This window comes from Lithobates pipiens, unplaced genomic scaffold (genome assembly GCF_037356315.1).
Source record: "Lithobates pipiens isolate NorthernLeopardFrog02 unplaced genomic scaffold, aLitPip1_a1.2 Scaffold_30, whole genome shotgun sequence".
In the NCBI taxonomy this organism is placed as follows: Eukaryota; Metazoa; Chordata; class Amphibia; order Anura; family Ranidae; genus Lithobates; species Lithobates pipiens.
Genome location: NW_027507791.1, coordinates 47,464,333 through 47,479,858, shown reverse-complemented (window position 1 = coordinate 47,479,858; position 15,526 = coordinate 47,464,333). Strand labels below are relative to the sequence as shown.

At 42.8% G+C, this 15,526-nt stretch overlaps 1 protein-coding gene across 1 annotated transcript in view; it reads left to right on the top strand.

Annotated features, from left to right (window-relative positions):
- Window positions 1–14,809, top strand: part of TTC24 (tetratricopeptide repeat domain 24) — a 55,936-nt gene extending 41,127 nt beyond the window's left edge. Inside the window, exons 10-12 of the mRNA XM_077464174.1 lie at window positions 7,513–7,583; window positions 9,576–9,624; window positions 13,836–14,809. Of these exons, the coding sequence (XP_077320300.1) occupies window positions 7,513–7,583; window positions 9,576–9,624; window positions 13,836–13,938 (223 nt within the window). The 3' untranslated portion in view covers window positions 13,939–14,809. The remainder of the gene's footprint in view (window positions 1–7,512; window positions 7,584–9,575; window positions 9,625–13,835) is intronic.
- Window positions 14,810–15,526: the final 717 nt, after the last annotated feature.

Sequence of the window (15,526 nt, the reverse complement as noted above, 5' to 3'; positions counted from 1 at the left end):
CTGGCTCTGAGGCTTCTTTATTACATCTTTTATAGACAGAAAAGGGCAAACATCAGCAAATGTAAAAAAAACAACATTTTCAAAGTAAAGGCAATTCTCCGGGTGTTATCAGCTGATAAGACAATCTTCTGGGCGTAGACTGCTTTTTAGGGCTGATGCGGCCTCTTCTTGATGAGTACGTGACAATAGATGACGAATCCTTATTTTACAAAGAAGGATAGAAAAATACATGTATTTAGTAAGACATACGGTCAACCATTTTGTTTAGACACCCCTTAATCCTTACATTTCCCCCTTTGACATCACCCCTCCCTCTTGCCCTGGGTCCACCTGAACAAGTTCTAGTCAGCCTATATCCAGAGTACTCTCCCTGACCGCGAGTTGTCAGAGGGGTATACACCCATCCCCCTGGACAGTACCAACATCTAAAATTCAGGAAGAGTGGCTTTTCTGACAGATGGGTGATGTCAAGAAACTAAATCTACCTATCTTCACAAAAGTTCCATCTTTTCCGCATCATTTACCTTGGCTTTCTTGCAAAAGCACATGAGCAGTTTAAAGCATGCATAAAAGAAAAATACGAATAAGAGCACCACTATAATCGTCATTGCTGCCTTCTTAACCCAAGAGAATAACCCTGAGAAACTAAAAGTTCCACCAAACGGATCCCAGTCGCGACCAATATTTCGGGCCTTCTCTTGTAAATTCTTTACTTCCATACGGTGTTGTGCAATGATGTCATAATAGTCAGGTACCTCAATGCTGGTGTTATGTATCCAAGTACAACATTTATCCTCACAACAGATGTATATATTGTTTCCTAGAGCTACTGATCTTGAACTGATATCATTTCTATAATGAGAGGTGTATCCATAGAGGGATAAGTTGGATACTAACCACCTAACATTATTATCCACAATGTTAGTGAGGAAGTCAGATAATGTCTGGTGTGTGCTGGAATTACTGGGATAGAAGCTTCCATTTAATACGACAATGGACAAATTAAACTTGCTGTCTTGGCATTCTCCATTTCCTCCCGTTGTGTTCCCTAAGTTGAAACACCAATCAGGGAAAAAGGCGAGACCATTTGACTTAAACATTACTGTCTCACTGGTATTTGTTCTAATTATGTTAATGCTACTGTTAGCAAGATCAGTATAGTTTATAGGAACTGCCATCAGTGGTATACTTGCTGTGCTGGGGTGTAATTTGCTACAAATCCAACATTTCTCATATCCTGACTTCTGGGCATAAGCATATTTAAACTTCAGTAATAACATTTTTTTAGAAAATCCTTCATCCTTGTGTATTTTATTCTGTGAGGTAACCAAACTATTAGCCAGAATTACTGAAACAATAAAAAGATACATGTTGTCATTTGCCAACTGGCTCCTTTTTACAATGAGAAGCGTGGATCCAGGTAGGTTTCCCTTCCAATTTCACTGAGGTTGCTGTAATCAATAGCACCTGGAAAGGACCTTCAAACCTTGGTTCCAGTGTCTTTCTGGTATGTTTCTTTACATACACATAGTCTCCTGGTTGTAGATCGTGTGTACCTGTGACAGAATTAGGGTCTGGAAGAGAAGAATACACACTCTTGTGGATTTTAGTCAGACGCTGTTGCAACTGTATTACATACGTAGTTAAACTATCACATTGTAATTGCATACTTTGAGGAAAATATAAACCTAATCTAGGTGCACTTCCAAACAGTATTTCATATGGGGATAACCCTGTTTTTCCTGTTGGGGTGTACCTAATAGAGAACAAAGCTAAACTAGGCACTCAGGCCATGGTTTGTTCAACTCCTGCATAGCTTTTTGTATTTTCAGCTTGATTGTACCATTTACTCTTTCTACTGATCCTGAACTCTGTGGGTGGTAAGGAGTATGAAAACTTTGTTGAACCCCTAACATTGCCATCACATTTTGCATTATTTCTCCCGTGAAATGTGTCCCCCTATCTGATTCTATTGTTTCTGGGAGACCAAACCTAGGTATCAGCTCAGTAATCAGTTTCTTGGCGGTGGCTTTTGCCGTAGCTGATTTCACAGGATAACTTTCGGACCAGCCTGAAAAATAGGCAGATGCACACGAGAACAAATTCAAAGGGGCCGCTCTTAGGCATTTGTATGTAGTCAATCTGCAGTCTCTGAAAGGGATATTGGGCCCGGACCTGATGTTTACGTGGGGTTTTCACTCTCTGTCCTGGGTTATTAATCAGACAGATTTGGCATGCAGCACAGTAGTTCCTTGCAGTACTACTGAATCCAGGGGCTAGCCATCCTTGGCTTACAATCCTATACATAGAATTGGAGCTGACATGAGTGGGTAAGTGAACAGCCGCTGCCATTGCGGGGTATAGAGAAGCGGTTAGACATATTTTGTCTCCTTCTCTCCATACATTGTCAAGGCCTGGTGCAGCTCCCTCCTTAACCCAACGGTCCTTCTCAATAGCCCCTGCTTGTTCCTGTAGTTCCATTAGCTGCTGCCATGTGGTTTCGGGCATACTCACCTGTACCGTAGCTAAGGTCTCAGGGCTTACTTCCCCTAGAGCTGCCTTCTTTGCAGTTAAATCTGCAAATGCGTTTCCTTTTGCCTCAGTTGTTTTTGCGCTCGTGTGTGCCGCTATCTTCATGATGGCTACTCTTTTAACCTTTTGAAGATTGTTCAGGACTCTTTTGATTCCTTCACCATGTTTAACAGGTGTGCCTGCTGCTGTAAGGTAACCTCTAGCTTTCCATATGTGGCCATAATCATGTGCAACACCGTAGGCGTATGCGGAATCAGTGTAAATGTTCCCTTCTTGTCCCTCCAAGTGTTCTAGGGCTTTCTCTAGAGCGGTTAGTTCCGCTTCTTGTGCCGACATGTGTGCTGGTAGTGACTTTGCCTCAATTACCTGTGTGTCCGTTACCACAGCATAACCTGTGTGATATTTACCTTTGTCATCGGCAAATCTACTACCATCTATGTACAGTGTGTGTTCTGCATTTGCAATGGGTATGTCTGTGACATGTGGGAACCCCGTGGTTTCTTGTTCCATAAGTTGAAAACAATCGTGTTCATCAGATGTTATGTCATGAAATGAAAGTGTGTCAGAATCCTGAGTATCTTGTGCTGTATCTACACCATTATCATCATTACTCCCCCCTGTCAAATCTGTCTGTAATGGTAAAAGCTGTGCTAAGTTAAAAGAAGTGCATCGCTGAAAGGTAACATTGGGGGGTAGGAGCAAAGTGCATTGTAGACGCAGCTGCCTTGCCATTGATATGTGTTTTGGTTGGACCTGTGATAAGATGGCGTGTATGTCATGTGTGGTATGTACCACTACAGGATTGTCTAAGACAATTTCTGAGGATTTGTCAATGATAATTGACACTGCTGCGACTGCTCGTACACAGGACAGTGATCCTCTAGAGACAGGATCGAGAGCCGCCGAGAAGTATGCTACCGGCCTTTGTTTGATGTGTTGTTGTGTCAACACCCCTGTTGCGTGTCCCGTGATTTCAGCAATGTACAAATGAAATGTTTTGGTATAATCAGGGATCCCGATCGCAGGTGCCGAAATTAGTAACCTTTTTAAGGTGCTAAAAGATTCATGACCTGCTTCTGTGAGTACATAGGGTACTATTTTCAAGCAATCATATAATGGCTGCATCAGAGAACTGGCATGTGGTATCCATTGTCTACAATATGACACCATTCCCAGAAACATACGAAGTTGCTTAAAGTTGCGTGGGATATTCATTTGTCTTATGGCCTGGACTCGGTCTTCAGTGAGGTGTCGAGTACCCTGGGATATACAGTGGCCCAAAAAGACAACCTTTTTCTGACATACCTGTAACTTAGTTCTATTCACCTTGCACCCTTTTTCAGCCAGGAATTGTAACAATGAGAGAGTGGCTTTTAAACAAGTATCGTTATCCGGACAACATAACAATAGGTCATCTACACATTGCAACAATACACAAGTGTCAGGCGGTTGCCATTCTCCCTATTTTTACTTTTTAAGGTTTAGTCAGTCAGTGGGGCATCGGACAAAAGACCGTCATAACCACTTATGGGTATGGTGTCACGGGATGTCATGTGTGGAGGGACTACTGAATCAGACAACAGACTGCGTGACGCTCCTGTGTCAACCAAACAAGGAATATGTTTACCTTCCACCTTCATCAACATGTGGAGCATTTTGTTCTCTGATTCAGCTAGGACTGGGGCAAGTCATGCGGTCGGATCGTCCCTATCATTGGTACGCCTCTGTCTGTAGTCCCTCGTGTCTTTGTCCGTGTTTCCTTCCTGTTCGTCTTTTATCCTTTTCCTACAGTCTCTTTTTATATGTCCCACCTTGTTGCAGTAATAACAGGTAAGAGGTTTACGGGAGGAATTCCCTCCTTCATTGACCCGGGCAACAGTGTTAACTCCCGGTGTCCTTCTGGGTTTAGTTTCTGCTAAATCAGCCTCTATGCCTTGTGCTTTCTGCAACAATGTTCCTCTGTCCCGTATGGCTCTCCATTCGGGAGTACATGCCTTCAGTTTGTCACCTATTTGGGGTACTAGTCCTTCCATAAACTGTCGATTGAAAGCCCTAATGGTGACGGGTAAGGCTAAATCTAGACCTTCGTCAGCCATCATGCTTTCCATGTTGAGGTAAAATTCTGTAACAGTCTGACCTGGGGCCTGTTTTATGGGCGCTGTCGAACCCCTTTCCTGCTGTTTCCCTTGGCAAAATTCTCGTAACTGAGCTATAAACAGGGGTCTAGAGTCTATATGACGAGGATGTACTCCTGGCGGATCTGCCGCTGGATCCCCTTGTGGTCTATGTGGAGCAATTTCATTCATAAATTGATTAAACATCGTTAGTGTCATTTTATGTCTACACAAATCTTCCCCATCTTGCCAAGTTGCTTCATGTGTGTCTAGTAATTGTGTCACGAATCTACAGAATGCGGCAGGTTTTGCTACGGGATCAGGAGCATTCTGTATTAATGCCATAAGAGTGTCAGCCGACCAAGGTGTCCATGTCCTCAGAACGACTTGTTGGGTCACTGTAGGTGGCTGTCCTGCTTGACCCGCATTTGGATTATTTACTTGTATTACCCTAGTCCGACTATGGACTGGAGCTACGGGCTCTGGTCTTTGAGCGCCGCAATGCACACATTCCTGTGCCCAGTCTGTATTCTGGGTACCGCATACTCGGCATACCCATCCTCTTCCTCTTAAGGAAGGATAAAGTTTTGGTCTTTCATTACCTGGTGTGGTAGTGTTATAAGGAGGTGGAGTATTTCCCGTATTAACCCTATCGCCGGGAGCAGAAGGAAGACTTTTGTGTCGGACCTTCATATCCCATCCACCCTTTTCCTGACAATACTCCCATCCCTCCTCTTCAGCCCTGTTGGAAACCTTAATTAAACATTGTATTTGTGATACCCATCTGTTCTGCAATATCTCTCCCTGTCTGTCTCTCTTTATTTCTTCCCAACCTTCTACACTTAATCCATTTTCTCCATCCATCCCCAATTTCTTGAGAATCCTATTCGTGCCCTGTGCCTTATCCTTCCCATACAACATTGTAATTATGTCTTTAACAGCATAACATTTCTGAGATTCCTCCTGGGGTTTACCATGTGTCTGGCCCATTTTGACAGTCCTGCCTAGGTGGCGTTTGGATCACTTACTAAGTGTCTCGTTGCCTTCTCCTCCTAGGGTGCCAAAATATTAAAAACCTCTCCTGGATGAGATTTCTGAAATCGAATTACCTTATATGCTAGCCAACTGACAAATATTATGACCAGACTGACGGCTACAACATATACAAGCATTCCCTTTTGGTGGCCAAACACATATGACTAGGTCTCCGGGCTTTGTGGAGACCTTATTTCCTTCCCATTACCATGGAATCTCTCAGCATTCGTTTCTTATTCCTGCTTTATTGAGGCAGTCAGGACTTATACTTTCAACCCGTTTTTAGGCTCATGAATCAAAAAGCGTATATCAAACTTAAGTGTCGGACCCCCAAAGTACTCTTACGAGTTAAGGGCGCATTCCGTTACCCATTGGGATGATATATGTTTCAATTGACACCATACAAACAGGGCTTATCTCATTCACAACAGACAGATGACAAGTAGACAGACAAGAAACAACGGTAACATAAGCCAAAATATTAAGTTCAAGACCCGCTTACTACAGAGGTTGGTGTTTACCTGAAGAACAATTCAGACAGATCAGGTGGGCACAAATCTAAGAAGCACAGAGTTTATAAGAAAATAAAGCTTTTCTTACCTGCGCAGGATTTGTCTGTGGTTCTTGATGTGCCCGACCATTTCGTTCCGTCCTTATGTTCGTTCGCCTCTTGTAGTTTCTTCAGCGAGTCCCTATTCGCGGCGCCAGAAATGTTAGGTGTGACCTCAACAAGTCACCTATTTGTCAGGTTATGTTACCGTTTCCCAATTGTTAGTTAGAGTTCTTATCCAAGCAAAGAGACACGGAGATATTATTCAGTATTTCTGCTCAGAAGTCCGTCGTTAACTCTGACTGTCTCTGACTGACTGTGGCTCTGAGGCTTCTTTATTACATCTTTTATAGACAGAAAAGGGCAAACATCAGCAAATGTAAAAAAAACAACATTTTCAAAGTAAAGGCAATTCTCCGGGTGTTATCAGCTGATAAGACAATCTTCTGGGCGTAGACTGCTTTTTAGGGCTGATGCGGCCTCTTCTTGATGAGTACGTGACAATAGATGACGAATCCTTATTTTACAAAGAAGGATAGAAAAATACATGTATTTAGTAAGACATACGGTCAACCATTTTGTTTAGACACCCCTTAATCCTTACAGTATGTTACCAACTTCTGTCACCTGATCCCTTTATGTGAGCCACTCCTGACCCCTGTACTCTGTACGTTACACTCCTGACCCCTGTACTTTACACACTCCTGACCCCTGTACTCTGTACTTTACACATTCCTGACCCCTGTACTCTGTACTTTACACATTCCTGACCCCTGTACTCTGTACTTTACACATTCCTGATCCCTGTACTCTGTACTTTACACATACCTGATGCTGTGCTCTGTACCTTACACACACCTGACCACTGTACTCTGTACGTTACACACTCCCGACCTCTAGTACTTGCATGCAGCCTTATTTTTTTTTACTCTGGGTCCCCAAGGATTAACCTCCCTAGAAATTTTCTTTGGCACTGATAGTGCCCCAAACACAGCAGGGGGCAGTCCTATTCTCAGACAAATCTTTGTGCTTCTAACTTCATACATTCCTCCACCTATGCACTCATCCTTCCTGTAATAAGGTGACAACCATGTTCATTCTGCAGTGAAATCCCGCAGCAGAGTGGTCACCCTGTGCGTTTTGCCTGCAGTAGGGTGGGCGGAGTCTGGTAACGCAGATGCAGCCACAACCGAAAATAACAGTTTTGGGTGGACTTTTAAATCAGTGTCATGGTGGGATGGGGTTATGGCGGTTTATTGACTCTTCCTGTCTCCTTTTCAGCAATCTGAATAACACCTACCTGCAGCCAGAGCCCGTCTACCAAAACTGCACGATGAAGAACACCAACAAAAGTAAGTAAACTTCTGTCCAAGCCGTGGACAGACATCTATCCTTCCTCATTGGCTAGAAGAACATCCACAGATAATGTGAAGCTGATAACAGCTGCAATCATCTAACATGGTTTGGTTGCTTCCAGCTGTGTTGTCCTTTGAAACAGATCCAAGTTTCCCCTTGACAACTTTTTTCCATAGTACATTGAGTAGAAAACTTCTCTGTGTTCTTCTACGAGCTGTTCAGACATGTCAGCTGCCTGTGGTCCGTACAAAGGAGCTCTCAGATCACATGCATGAATTTTACATTTAAGCTGATGATGGGAACAAAGTCTACCAAATGAGTAACCATTGACACCAATCATCTTTTTGCCTATTTGTAAGGGGGTAATTCTTCCCACTGACCACCAATGTAAGGAACATTCTTCCCACTGATCACCAATGTAAGGAACATTCTTCCCACTGATCACCAATGTAAGGAACATTCTTCCCACTGACCACCAATGTAAGGAACATTCTTCCCACTGACCACCAATGTAAGGAACATTCTTCCCACTGACCACCAATGTAAGGAACATTCTTCTCACTGATCACCAATGTAAGGAACATTCTTCTCACTGATCACCAATGTAAGGAACATTCTTCCCACTGATCACCAATGTAAGGAACATTCTTCTCACTGATCACCAATGTAAGGAACATTCTTCCCACTGATCACCAATGTAAGGAACATTCTTCTCACTGATCACCAATGTAAGGAACATTCTTCCCACTGACCACCAATGTAAGGAACATTCTTCTCACTGATCACCAATGTAAGGAACATTCTTCCCACTGATCACCAATGTAAGGAACATTCTTCTCACTGATCACCAATGCAAAGAACATTCTTCCCACTGATCACCAATGTAAGGAACATTCTCCTCACTGACCACCAATGTAAGGAACATTCTTCTCACTGATCACCAATGTAAGGAACATTCTTCTCACTGATCACCAATGTAAGGAACATTCTTCCCACTGATCACCAATGTAAGGAACATTCTTCTCACTGATCACCAATGTAAGGAACATTCTTCTCGCTGACCACCAATGTAAGGAACGTTCTTCTCACTGATCACCAATGTAAGGAACATTCTTCTCACTGATCACCAATGTAAGGAACATTCTTCTCACTGATCACCAATGTAAGGAACATTCTTCTCACTGATCACCAATGTAAGGAACATTCTTCCCACTGATCACCAATGTAAGGAACATTCTTCTCACTGATCACCAATGTAAGGAACATTCTTCCCACTGATCACCAATGTAAGGAACATTCTTCTCGCTGACCACCAATGTAAGGAACATTCTTCCCACTGATCACCAATGTAAGGAACATTCTTCTCACTGATCACCAATGTAAGGAACATTCTTCTCACTGACCACCAATGTAAGGGACATTCTTCCCACTGATCACCAATGTAAGGAACATTCTTCTCACTGATCACCAATGTAAGGAACATTCTTCCCACTGATCACCAATGTAAGGAACATTCTTCTCACTGATCACCAATGTAAGGAACATTCTTCTCACTGATCACCAATGTAAGGAACATTCTTCTCACTGATCACCAATGTAAGGAACATTCTTCCCACTGATCACCAATGTAAGGAACATTCTTCCCACTGATCACCAATGTAAGGAACATTCTTCTCACTGATCACCAATGTAAGGAACATTCTTCTCACTGACCACCAATGTAAGGGACATTCTTCCCACTGACCACCAATGTAAGGAACATTCTTCTCACTGATCACCAATGTAAGGAACATTCTTCTCACTGACCACCAATGTAAGGAACATTCTTCTCACTGATCACCAATGTAAGGAACATTCTTCTCACTGACCACCAATGTAAGGAAGATTCTTCCCACTGACCACCAATGTAAGGAACATTCTACCCACTGGTCGCCAATGTATATGTGGCAACTCTACAGTTTTTTGAAGTGCTTCTCCCTTTGTTTCAGGTGTACATGATTATGAAACTCTCAAGCTGAAGACTTTAGAAACTAACAGGTAAGAGATCACGCCACAGTAGCAGATGCCAATTAAAGAGAATCAGTCTCTTTGCTCATTCAGGTTAAGCCTGTTTTTTACTGGCCTATAAAAGGGATAGAACCCCTGTCAGGTTTTTATTGCTGTCTATGCCCTAACTGGGGAGTAGGGATGAGCCGAACACCCCCCTGTTCGGTTCGCACCAGAACCTGCGAACAGACCTAAACTTTGTGTGAACTTTAGAACCCTATTAAAGTCTATGGGACTCGAACGTTCACAATCTAAAGTGCTCATTTTAAAGGGTAATATGCAGGTTACTGTCCTAAAAAGTGTTTGGGGACCCGGGTCCTGCCCCAGGGGACATGGATCAATGCAAAAAAAAGTTTTAAAAATGGCCGTTTTTTCAGGAGCAGTGATTTTAATAATGATTAAAGTGAAACAATAAAAGTGTAATATTCCTTTAAATTTCGTAGCTGGGGGGTATCTATAGTATGCCTGTGAAGGGGCGCATGTTTCTGGTGCTTAGAACTGTCCCTGCACAAAGTGTCATTTGTACAGGAAAAAAAGTCTTTTAAAATCACTTGCGGCTAAATTGTCGGCTCCCCGTAATACAGAGAACACTCCATGAGTGTTCTCTGTATTAGCCGACAATTCATTCATTCATTGATAAAAAAAAAAAAAAAAAAAGCGTGGGGGTTCCCCTACATTCAATTACCAGGCCCTTCAGGTCTGACATGGATATTAAGGGGAACCCTGTGTCAAATTTAAAAAAAAAATTGACGTGGGGGTCCCCCTAAAAATCCATACCAGACCCTTCAGGTACCTCTGACGCTGGTGAAGGGAGCCAGGGGTTCCCCAGTGACGTGTGGGTGACCCCGCCCCCTCTGATGTAACAGAAACCTGCGTTACATCAGAGGGGGCGGGGTCACCCCCACGTCACTGGGAAACCCCTGGCTTCCCTCTCCAGCGTCAGAGGGGCGGGGTCAGGTGACGGGTGGCCCCGCCCTCCTAATATAAGAAACGTCAGCGCTGGGATCTCCGCAGTCTCCGCAGTGGAGACAGAAGACGGATGTATGGACAGCGCTGGACTGAGAGATCCCCCGTCGCTGGACCCCGGAGATCCGTCGCTGGATAGCAAGAGTGGATTAGCACCGCTGGAATCTTTTTTTTATTTTTTTTTATTTTTAATAAAGGAATTTTTCAAAGGTGTGTTTGTCTTATTTAACCATTTTGACACTTTCTTTGTGAAATGGTAGGGGTATACCCCCTTACCATTTCAAACAGGGGGGGGCCAGGATCTGGGGGTCCCCTTGTTAAAGGGGGCTTCCAGATTCTGATAAGCCCCCCGCCCGCAGACCCTCACAACCACCGGCCAGGGTTGTGAGGATGAGGCCCTTGTCCTCATCAACATGGGGACAAGGTGCTTTGAGGGGTCACAGACCCCCAAAGCATCCTCCCAATGTTGAGGGTATGTGGCCTGGTACGGTTCAGGAGGGAGGGGGGCCGCTCTCTCGTCCCCCCCTCTTTTCCTGCGGCCTGCCAGGTTGCGTGCTCGGATAAAGGGCCTGGTATGGATTTTTAGGGGGACCCCCACATCAATTTTTTTTTTTATTTGACACGGGGTTCCCCTTAATATCCATGTCAGACCTGAAGGGCCTGGTAATTGAATTTAGGGGAACCCCCACGCTTTTTTTTTTTTTTAATCAATGAATGAATGAATTGTCGGCTAATACAGAGAACACTCATTGAGTGTTCTCTGTATTACAGGGAGCAGACAATTTAGCCGCAAGTGATTTTAAAAGACTTTTTTTCCTGCACAAATGACACTTTGTGCAGGGACAGTTCTAAGCAGCAGAAACATGCGCCCCTTCACAGGCATACTATAGATACCCCCCAGCTACGAAATTTAAAGGAATATTACACTTTTATTGTTTCACTTTAATCATTATTAAAATCAGTGCTCCTGAAAAAACTGCCGTTTTTAAAACTTTTTTTTGCATTGATCCATGTCCCCTGGGGCAGGACCCGGGTCCCCAAACACTTTTTAGGACAGTAACCTGCATATTACCCTTTAAAATTAGCACTTTAGATTTCTCCCATAGACTTGTATAGGTTGTTCCGGCTTTTCGAATTTGCTGCGAACAGCCTAAATTGTTCACTGTTCGCTGAACAGGCGAACAGGCAATGTTCGAGTCGAACATGAGTTCGACTCGAACTCGAAGCTCATCCCTACTGGGGAGATTCACCCTCTTCAATTGTCCTGTTGACTGTGACTGAAAGTAGGAAAATCAACATTTTACAGTAGAGGGATAGTGAGGAAATCCCTCCTTTTTAAGATCACTTAATGTTGTGTCTCTAGAACAGGAAGTTCAAGTGGGGACACAGACAGCAATAAAAATGTAGGTACACACATAAGAGGTGAGATCCTGCCAACCAGCAGTTGAGTCCAATCATATTTGAGGTTACATAATCCTTAAGCCTTGATGAAGGGGGGTCTTAACTCCAAAACACGTTGGCTTGTATAGTCTACTGATATTTTTTTATAGTACGTGATATTGTTTATAGTAAGTGATTTTTTTTACAGTAAGATCCTGCCAGTGCTGCCACCAACACTTCAGTCCAATCATATTTGAGGTTACATAATCCTTAAGCCTTGATGAAGGGGCTCTTAACCCTGAAACACGTTGGCTTGCATAGTCTACTGATATCTAACAAATACTATGTTGGATTCTTTGTCCATTTGTGTGGTGTTCTTACATAATTGAACAATAAAAAACAAAGGTTGTGTTTTTATAGTAAGATCCTGCCAGTGCTGCCACCAACACTTCAGTCCAACCATATTTGAGGTTACATAATTCTTAAGCCTTGACGAAGGAGGTCTTAACCCCTGAAACACGTTGGCTTGTATAGTCTACTGATATTTTTTTATAGTACGTGATATTGTTTATAGTAAGTGATTTTTTTTTATAGTAAGATTCTGCCAGTGCTGCCACCAACACTTCAGTCCAATCATATTTGAGGTTACATAATCCTTAAGCCTTGATGAAGGGGCTCTTAACCCTGAAACACGTTGGCTTGCATAGTCTACTGATATCTAACAAATACTATGTTGGATTCTTTGTCCGCTTGTGTGGTGTCCTTACATAATTGAACAATAAAAAACAAAGGTTGTGTTTTTATAGTAAGATCCTGCCAGTGCTGCCACCAACACTTCAGTCCAATCATATTTGAGGTTACATAATCCTTAAGCCTTGATGAAGGGGTTCTTAACCCCGAAACACATTGGCTTGCATAGTCTACTGATATTTTTTATAGTAAGTGATATTGTTTTTATAGTAAGGTCCTGCCAGTGCTCCCACCAACACTTCAGTCCAATCATATTTGAGGTTACATAATCCTTAAGCCTTGAAGAAGGGTTTCTTAACCCCGAAGCCTGTTGGCTTGCATAGTCTACTGATATTTTTTATAGTAAGTGATATTGTTTTTATAGTAAGATCCTGCCAGTGCGCCACCAACACTTCAATTCAACCATATTTGAGGGTACATAATTCTTAAGCCTTGATGAAGGGGGTCTTAACCCTGAAACACGTTGGCTTGCATAGTCTACTGATATCTAACAAATACTATGTTGGATTCTTTGTCCGTTTGTGTGGTGTCCTTACATAATTGAACAATAAAAAACAAAGGTTGTGTTTTTATAGTAAGATCCAGCCAGTGCTGCCACCAACACTTCAGTCCAACCATATTTGAAGTTAGATAATCCTTAAGCCTTGATGAAGGGGGTCTTAACCCCGAAACACGTTGGCTTGCATAGTCTACTGATATTGTTGTATAATAAGTGATATTGTTTTTATAGTAAGATCCTGTCACTGCTACCACCAACACTTAAGTCCAACCATATTTGAGGTTACATAATTTTTAAGCCTTGATGAAGGGGGTCTTAACCCCGAAACACATTGGCTTGATTAGTTTACTGATATCTAACAAATACTATGTTGGATTCTTTGTCCATTAGTGTGGTGTCCTTACATAGTTGAACAATAAAAAATAAAGGTTGTGTTTTTATAGTAAGATCCTGCCAGTGCTGCCACCAACACTTCAGTACAACCATATTTGAGGTTACATAATCCTTAAGCCTTGATGAAGAGGGTCTTAACCCCGAAACATGTTGGCTTGCATAGTCTACTGATATCTAACAAACAAACTAAAACACTAAAATATTATCTTTTCAGGCGGGTGAGTGAGCCCTCCGGTTGCCTTCACATACCAAGAGTGGATGGTCAGGAAGCCTCCAGGAAATCAAGATTTCAATCCCGGATGTGTCACATTATGTGATGTTGTGGACACCATGCGACACAATGGACAATAGCGCCAAAATCCCACCATAAGCATCGGCTGCAGTTTTATGGATGAATAGAGAACGGCCTCGGGGGGGGGGGGGGGGGCAACCCATCTGGTGACCCCCTACCTGGGACACCTCGTAGATTTTTATTTATTGTGGAGTGACATTGCAGGCATGATTCTGATAGGGGGACATAGTAACAGCTCATCCAATCACAGTTCAGTTATAGAATCCCATGCCAGAAACTGAATATTCAGAGGTAAATAATGTTATGTATCAAAGAATCTGCTTAAGAGTCAGGGGTCATCTTGACTGCCACTTAGCTACTTGGCCCTACACTCTATGCTGAGGGGAAGCAGTGGTCTCTCCGCCAAGGTTCCATATGCCCTCCCCTGATGAGGCAGACCTAAAGCTTTGCCGTCAGCAAAGCTCATGCTTCCTGTTGACTGGAGAACTCTAACCCTGACTTTAGCGTGTTTGTCTTCGGCAGAGAGACCACTGCTTCCATACAGAGAACAAAGGTCCTTCTCTGAAGCATGCTGGCAGGGCACAGGCTTATCTATTCATGCTGTGGGACTTTGCACATCCGCAATTACTTTAAATCTGTGCAGGCTTACTGTATGTCAGTGTACCCCAAGACAAATGGATGGATTATGGTAAAGAGAAATGATTGGCTGTACATGTCACATGTCAGGAATATGTCACAGCTCCATCCCCTGTCACATGACTCATCTCTGCTGACACCCACCTCCGCAGAACCAGTGGCAGGGGCTAAAAGACATTGTAAATATGTTATCTGTATATATACATATATATATATATGCTTTTTATGGTAAAAAATAAAATAAAGACTACAAATATTTACGTGATTTCAAGTCAATTTTATATAGCACCGGTTGTATGAATATAGAATCTTAATAAAGGGCCTGCTCCACCCAATGATTCATCGATACAACCGGGGGGGTCAGATCCTTGTAATATACAACATAGTGTATAGAGTGCGGGGGTCAGATCCTTGTAATATACAACATAGTGTATAGAGTGCGGGGGTCAGATGGATCCTTATAATATACAACATAGTGTATAGAGTGCAGGGGTCAGATGGATCTTTGTAATATACAACATAGTGTATAGAGAGCGGGGGTCGGATCCTTGTAATATATAATATAGTGTATAGAGTGCGGGGGTCAGATAGATCCTTGTAACATACAACATAGTGTATAGAGTGCAGGGGTTAGATCCTTGTACTATACAACATAGTGTATAGAGTGCGGGGGTTAGATCCTTGTACTTTACAACATAGTGTATAGAGTGTGGGGGTCAGATCCTTGTAATATAGAACATAGTGTATAGAGTGTGGGGTTCAGATCCTTGTAATATAGAACATAGTGTATAGAGTGTGGGGGTCAGATCCTTGTAATATAGAACATAGTGTATAGAGTGTGGGGGTCAGATCCTTGTAATATAGAACATAGTCACTAGTGTATAGAGTGCGGGGGTCAGATCCTTGTAATATAGAACATAGTGTATAGAGTGTGGGGGTCAGATCCTTGTAATATAGAACATAGTGTATAGAGTGCG